At 46.2% G+C, this 7,583-nt stretch overlaps 1 protein-coding gene across 2 annotated transcripts in view; it reads left to right on the top strand.

The window, feature by feature from the left end:
- Positions 1-3,856, top strand: part of LOC310694210 (methanethiol oxidase-like) — a 29,909-nt gene extending 26,053 nt beyond the window's left edge. For both annotated transcript variants that reach the window (XM_083477213.1, XM_083477214.1), the window contains exon 12: positions 3,367-3,856. In XM_083477213.1, coding sequence (XP_083333339.1) covers positions 3,367-3,529 — 163 coding nt within the window. In that variant the 3' untranslated portion in view covers positions 3,530-3,856. The remainder of the gene's footprint in view (positions 1-3,366) is intronic.
- The last annotated feature ends 3,727 nt before the right edge of the window (positions 3,857-7,583 follow it).

Here is a 7,583-nt window from a genome sequence, read left to right on the forward strand (position 1 = left end):
GGATCCATTGCTCCGTGTCCGCTTCTCTGGAGCAGCAGAAAACAACCTTTCTCCCTCCTCTATGTGACATCCTTTTAGATATTTGAACATGGCTATCATATCACCCCTTAACCTCCTCTTCTCCAGGCTAAACATGCCCAGCTCCCTTAGCCGTTCCTCATAAGGCATCGTTTCCAGGCCTTTGACCATTTTGGTTGCCCTCCTCTGGACACGTTCCAGTTTGTCAGTGTCCTTCTTGAACTGTGGTGCCCAGAACTGGACACAGTACTCCAGGTGAGGTCTGACCAGAGCAGAATACAGTGGCACTATTACTTCCCTTGATCTAGATGCTATACTCCTATTGATGCAGCCCACAATTGCATTGGCTTTTTTAGCTGCCGCGTCACACTGTTGGCTCATGTCAAGTTTCTTCCACAGCTCTGTACTGAAATCTGGTATGTGTGTATCACAAGTTCAGGGGGTTGGACTAGATGACCCTCGGGGTCCCATCCAAGGCTGGAGTTCTGTGATTCTGTAAGTGTCACAGCCTCCCTGCCAGGGAGATGCAAGGATTGAACCTTCACCTTCTGCAGGCAAAGCAAGTGCTAATGCGCTGAGCTATGCCCCTTCCCTTAAATATAATAGCAAGATTCCAGTCCTCATGGTTATTTTCTTTTTTTAAGATTTTATTAAAGCTTTTTCATAATGCAATACAATAAAAGAATCTAAATAAGAACAAAGAGAGAAAGAGAAAACACCAAAGGAAAACCAAAAAAAGAGGAAAACGAGAAAAGAAAAAGAAAAGGGATTCTGATTTCCCCTCTGTCAGTTACATAAAAGAAATGATTCAAAATATTCACTAATGACACCCAACTGATCTACTTTCTGTTCTGTTTTCCCAGATAGATTAATTCATTTCCCCTTTCACGCAAAAAGTCCAAAAGGGGACCTCTGATCATTATCTTTAATAAATGCCAGCAATGGTTTTCCTCTAATCCAGGGGTTGGCAAACTAGGGCTCGTGGGCCGGATGCGGCCCACTGGGCTTGTTAATCTGGCCCGCGGACCCTGCCGCCTGCTTGGTCAGTCCCTGCACTAAATTGGTGTGGCACAGAGGTCTCGCCACACAGGTACTGACCACGCAGGGGGGTCCTTTCGGGAGAGGGTGGGACTGGCCCCCCACCATGTCTGAGGGACAGTGGACCGGCCCCCTCCTGAAAAAGTTTGCTGACCCCTGCTCTGATCAAACCGGTCAGCTTTATCTCCCATAACTTCAACGACCCTTCCTCCATATTAGACAACAATAAGTCTTTCCATCTTGGTCCACACAAGAGCCTCTCCAATGAGATCATATATTAAAATAGTGTCCCAAACTTCTTTGCTTATTGTGTAGACGGTCCTCATGGTTCTGATGAAAGGTCTGATTTAAGCAGGAACACAGGGATATGCCTTGCACTGAGTCCCTCCCCAGGTGCATCTGGTCCTGTCTGCACTAACCATAGCTGTCAACCGTCCCTTATTTGGCGGGAAACTCCCTTATCCCAGCGCCGTGTCCCGCTGCTGTCCCTTATTGATGATGTCCCTTAAATTTCCCGGGTTTCAAAGGAAGCAGCTCCTCTGCCTCCCTCCCTGCCGGCCAGCAAGGAGGGAGGCTCCAGCTGTGTTGCTTGGCTGCATTGCTCACCCAATAAGGAGTCTGAGAACGACTGGGGGGTGGAGCTTGCATGCCTTGTGCCGATCAAATCGGCCGCGTTGCCTGGGGACTCGCCTTTGCTCAGCGCTTCCCAGCGGAGAGGTGATGGTGGTTTTCCTTGCTGCATCCCCTTTGCCGGGTTGCTGCGCTGTGGGAACCACCGCTTGAGGCTTCGTTTGGCTGCTGGCTGGGCTTTCTGCCTTTGGCTCTGTAATGGTTCTAGGGGTTGCTCGTGTGTAAATCGGCGCCACACCTGGCTGGGTTGCCTGAGTGAACCCTTTCTGTCTGGACAGCCACTCGCCCGTGGCTGTCTGTATCGCTGGCAGAATCCGTCAGTGGGCGTTTCTTGAACTTCTTCCAGCAAAGAAGCTCTTTGATGCCTAGTCTCCGCCTAGTCTCCCTGCGCGGAAGCCTTCAGCGCAGGGAGGGTGTGGGCAGCGGAGGACCCGTGCTCTCCCCGCTGGTCCCCGGTGAGGAGTCATGGAGCCACCTCGCTGATTCCCCCATCTGCCCCCCTTTTCCACTGGTGCTACGCTGATTTCCTTCCCCAGAAGATGTGCTGCTTCTCTCCCTCCCGGGACGCTCTCCGGAATCCCTCTGGAGCCCTCCCTCTCCCTCTGGCTCCGATGGCAGTTCTCTGACAGGCTCAGAGGGGCTCAGAAGTCAAACATACCTGTGCCCGGAAAATCCCTTATTTTGGCTGCTGCTCCCTTATTTTCGAGGCTGCTGCTCCCTTATTTTCAAATCTGTAAGTTGACAGCTATGGCACTGATCGGCAGCATCCCTCCTGCTTCCCGGCACAGAGTCTTTCCCAGCTGTACCTCGAGATGCTGGGGAATGAATGAACTTTATTACGGTCACAGACCAGGATAAAAAACAACAACATATAAATAAAATAGCAGTTAGGATTTTATTTTTTTTTTAAACCGATAATTGTTAGAGCAAATAAGGACAAAGAAACAAGCATAGGATAAAACATCTGAATAAAATACAAGATAATGGATGGATAAAAACTGATAATTAAAACAGATAAGAACTAAAAACAAATATAAACACACAGTTAAAACAACTGTAAGAGCATCAGAACTAAAAGACTCGCATTTAAAACAACTATAAGAGGCTGCAGAGTAGAAGCCTCTGAAATACAGTGGTGCCTCGCAAGATGAAATTAATCCATTCTGCGAGTCTCTTCGTCTTGCGGTTTTTTCGTCTTGCGAAGCACGGCTATTAGCGGCTTAGCGGCTTTAAGAAAAAGGAAACAAACTCGCAAGAACTCGCAAGACGTTTCGTCTTGCGAAGCAAGCCCATAGGGAAATTTGTCTTGCGGAACGACTCAAAAAACGGAAAACTCTTTCGTCTAGCGAGTTTTTCGTCTTGCGAGGCATTCGTCTTGCGGGGCACCACTGTAGAGGACCCTCACAACATTAGAAACTGATGTGCAAATATGGTTAAAACAGACAGTTGAAACAATGTACAACAATAAATTTAGAAACCATGTACAACAATAAACTATCCCAGGGAGATGACTCAGAGTCACCCATGGAACCGAGTTTGGGGATTTTCATGCCGGACTATTTTGAGTTGGGCGATGGTCTGCGCCTACAGCTTTGTATGCTGGGGAATGGATTGTGGGGCCTTCTGGATGCCAAGCGAAGGATCTGCCTCTGAGCTCCCTTCTCCCTTTGCCTTTTGCAGGGAAGGGTCAGTCATGCTGCAAATCGACGTGGACACCGAGAACGGCGGCCTCTGTGTGAACCCGGACTTCCTGGTGGATTTCGGGAAGGAGCCCTTTGGTCCAGCTCGCGCTCACGAGATGCGCTACCCCGGGGGAGATTGCACCTCGGACATCTGGATCTAGGCGGATCTAGGTGATCTGGCCATCCATTTCCCTCCCCTCCTTCCTCCTGCTAAGCTAACTTTATGGGAGCATCTCTTCGCCACAGGTTTCAACCCTTTAAAAATGTCTGTATGCAGCTGCTGAGTCACGGGAGTCCCTCTCTCTCCCGAGTCAGCGGTTTTCTTCCCTGCCTGCCTCCAAAGTATTTTTTTTAATATGTATTTCGTACAACAATAAACCAAACTAAAGGGCGGGGGAGAGAACTGCATGGGGTGGTTTTGGCGCTCAACTCATTGCATGACAAGACTGTTGAAAACAGAGCTTCAGAAAATGAATAAACTTTTTTTTTTAATCTCATATGCTTGATACATGGTCCCTTCATTAATGGGTAGCAGGGGATCTGATCGTCTGATTTATTTAAATACCGTATTTTTCCCTGTATAAGACTAGGTTTTTTCCCCTTAAAAAAATAATGTCAAAAATTAGGGGGCGTCTTATACAGTGGTACCTTGGGTTACAGACGCTTCAGGTTACAGGCGCTTCAGGTTACAGACTCCGCTAACCCAGAAATAGTACCTCAGGTTAAGAACTTTGCTTCAGGATGAGAACAGAAATTGTGTGGCAGCAGAGGGAGGCCCCATTAGCTAAAGTGGTACCTCAGGTTAAGAACAGTTTCAGGTTAAGAACGGACCTCCAGAACAAATTACTTAACCCGAGGTACCACTGTACACAGATACATCTCTCCCCATTTTCTTAAATCTGAGTCCCCCAAAATAGGGGTGTCTTATAGACAGAAAAATACGGTAACTGAAAAAGGGAAACTGGGAGGTATCAAATGGGTCACATTTAATCTTCCCTTGCACCTCACATCTATACTGTGCTAAATGCTCAGAGAGCATTTATTATTATAATATTTATTTATATTCCACATTTTCCCCAAGCCAGGAGGACTCAAGGCGGCTTAACAGAAATGAAAGCAACAGTTTCCGCAAGCTCATTCATTCCTGGGGCTGCAGCGTCACCTGGTGACCAAACAGCAACCTAGCAATTTTTCCTGGAACAAAAAGTCCGTCCAGATCCCTTGTAGGTATAGGGATCCAGTATAGGGATCCAGTATAGTATGGGGCCCAGCCCTCTGGCACCCTAGATTGTCTACCCCCTTTATTGCTGAGATCCAGGGGATACTGTCCTTAAACCACTTCTAGTTCTTGACGGAAGCAAATAGCTGTGCGTGATAAATTTTGATCCAGCCTGCATTTAAAGGCAAAGCCCGTGTAATTTGTACTTTCTGAAGCAATCTGCGAACTGCCACACTGCAGAACATGCCCTTTCCTTAATTTAGCAATGCAGCCAAATAATGGGTGCAAAGATGCAGTGTTTTTTTTCCTATTAAAAAGGGTGTTTAGGGGTACTCAACTTTGGACTCGAGAAAAACCACCATGTTATTGTTTAGATTGGGAAAAATAAATGCAGTAAATGGACCAAAGTCCAAGGATTCACAAAATGTTTAGGGGTATGTTTACTCCTGCGTCCCTCTAGGGGGAAAAAAGCACTGCAAAAATGGAAATGCAAAGGTCGAATGAGGCAAAGGATGTGTGTTTCAGCGAAATGAACAAGCAATAACCATTAAGCCGCTTTGCAAGGGTTATTTTATTTATTTATTGCCTCCATATTCCATTTCTTGCTACCTTCCCGGAGCTCAAGGTGGCATGCATGCTTCCCCCACTCCTAATTTAATCCCTACAACCACTCCGTGAGGTAGGTTAGGTAGAGAGGCAGGATCCGGCCCATGGGCACATTCATGGCTTAGTGGCGATCTGAACCCAGGTCCAACCCTCTAACCGCCACACCTCTCTTTGTCAAAAACAGCATAGAAAAATATTTAGATGAGGGGTAAACGGAAGTTCTCGGGATTATTTGGTGCTCTAGATGTGCTTCAAAAGGGACGCGGGTGGCGCTGTGGTCTAAACCACTGAGCCTCTTGGGCTTGCCGATCAGAAGGTTGGCGGTTCGAATCCCCGCGACGGGGTGAGCTCCCGTTCCTCGGTCCCTGCTCCTGCCAACCTAGCAATTCGAAAGCATGTCAAAGTGCAAGTAGATAAATAGGTACCACTCCGGCAGGAAGGTAAACGGTATTTCCGTGCGCTGCTCTGGTTCGCCAGAAGCGGCGTAGTCATGCTGGCCACATGACCCGGAAGCTGTACACCGGCTCCCTCGGCCAATAAAGCGAGATGAGCGCCGCAACCCCAGAGTCGGCCACGAATGGACTTAGTGGTCAGGGGTCCCTTTACCTTTTTAGATGTCCTTCAAGTGTATCACAGGAGAGTTGGAAGGTACCCTGAGGATTATCTAGTCCAGGGGTCAGCAAACTTTTTTAGCAGGGGGCTGGTCCACTGTCCCTCAGACCTTGTGGGGGGGCCGGACTCTATTTTGGAAAGGCGAAAAAAATGAACGAATTCCTATGCCCCACAAATAACCCAGAGATGCATTTTAAATAAAAGGACACATTCTACTCATGTAAAAACACGCTGATTTCCAGACCGTCTGCGGGCCGGAGTGAGAAGGTGATTGGGCTGGATCCGGCCCCCGGGCCTTGGTTTGCCTACCCATGATCTAGTCCGAACTACTGCAATGCAGGAGTTTTGCTCAAATTGGCGCACAAACTCACAATACTGAGATTAAAAATCTTAATGCTCTACCAACTGAGCTAAGGTGTTTACACGGCCTAAGAGTGCTTTACCGTAATTGCTGTAATTAAATTTATATGCCACCCTATACCTGCAGGTATCAGGGTGGTTCACAAGATAAAACTACAATATAAAACCACAAAATACATAATAATAATAATAATAATAATAATAATAATAATAATAATAATAATAATAATAATTTATTTATACCCCGCCCATCTGGCTGGGTTTCTCCAGCCACTCTGGGCGGCTCCCAACTGAATATTAAAAACAATACAGCATTAGACATTAAAAACTTCCCTAATCAAAATATAAGCAGAAACATCCTAATAACGCCCCCTCCAAAAAACCTCCCACATAAAAACAGCTAAAAAGCAATTTTTAAAAAGAAAAAACACAATTAAAAAGCAGTTTGAAATAATGTAAACAGTCATCTACTTTAGATCACTGGTCTTCACTGGGTAGGTCAGGACCCCTTAGTGGGTTTCATCCTGATCCAAGGTGGGTCACAGCAGGAGCACTACGGCCAGGCAGACGGATGCCAAAAAGTTAAGAAATAGGCCTCTAAATGCACGTTTCGCTTAAAAGCAGGGTCCTGAATCTGGAAAAAGTTGGTGACCCCTGGTTTAGATGTATTATGAGGCCGTGTGCTATGCCTATAAGGATGCAAAAGGACCAGCAAATGTGGATGCCGGCGGAGTGCCCCCTCAGGGCGCTACAATTCCCAGCACCTTGAACTACAATTCCTAGTATTTCGTGATCCCCATCACCAAATAACACGGGGAATTGTAGTTCAAGGGTGCTGGGAATTGTCCCGTGCATTGAATGTATGGAGACCACAGCCGAGGTGCCTGCCATCCCCCTGCCAAAAAAGTATGATTTTTGAGAAAGAGGAGCGAGGGAAAATGGGAATAAATAGAGGACAGTTTGAAAATGACTTTTTGTGGATAGGCTTGGGATTCAAATATATAATGATAGGAATTAAAATGTCTAAAGCTAAAATAGAAAGAATGAAAGATGTTAAGTGATTAAGTTAATTTTACGAGGAAATTGGTTTTGGAAAACTGTTAAAATGATCCACACTGAAATTCAACTAGGGGGGTTTGAGGTAGTCAATTAACAAGGTTACTAAGATTGGTTTAATTGCGGTTGAGATTTGTGTTTGTTTGTTTGTTTGAAATTTTTGGAAAATCAATTTAAAAAATTGGGGAAAAGGAAAAAAAATGACTTTTTGTGGGTTTTGGAGCCTGAGACTTTTGCATCCCGGCGAGCCTCGGGGGTTAACGTGATCCTAGTGCAGCCAGACCAGTCCTTTCAAAAAAAGGAGAAAAAAATAAATTAAATATAAATATAAAGGCAGCCCCGCGCGCCTCTTTTCCTCGTCC

This window comes from Podarcis liolepis, assembly GCF_965112155.1.
Source record: "Podarcis liolepis genome assembly, chromosome: 15".
NCBI lineage: Eukaryota > Metazoa > Chordata > Lepidosauria > Squamata > Lacertidae > Podarcis > Podarcis liolepis.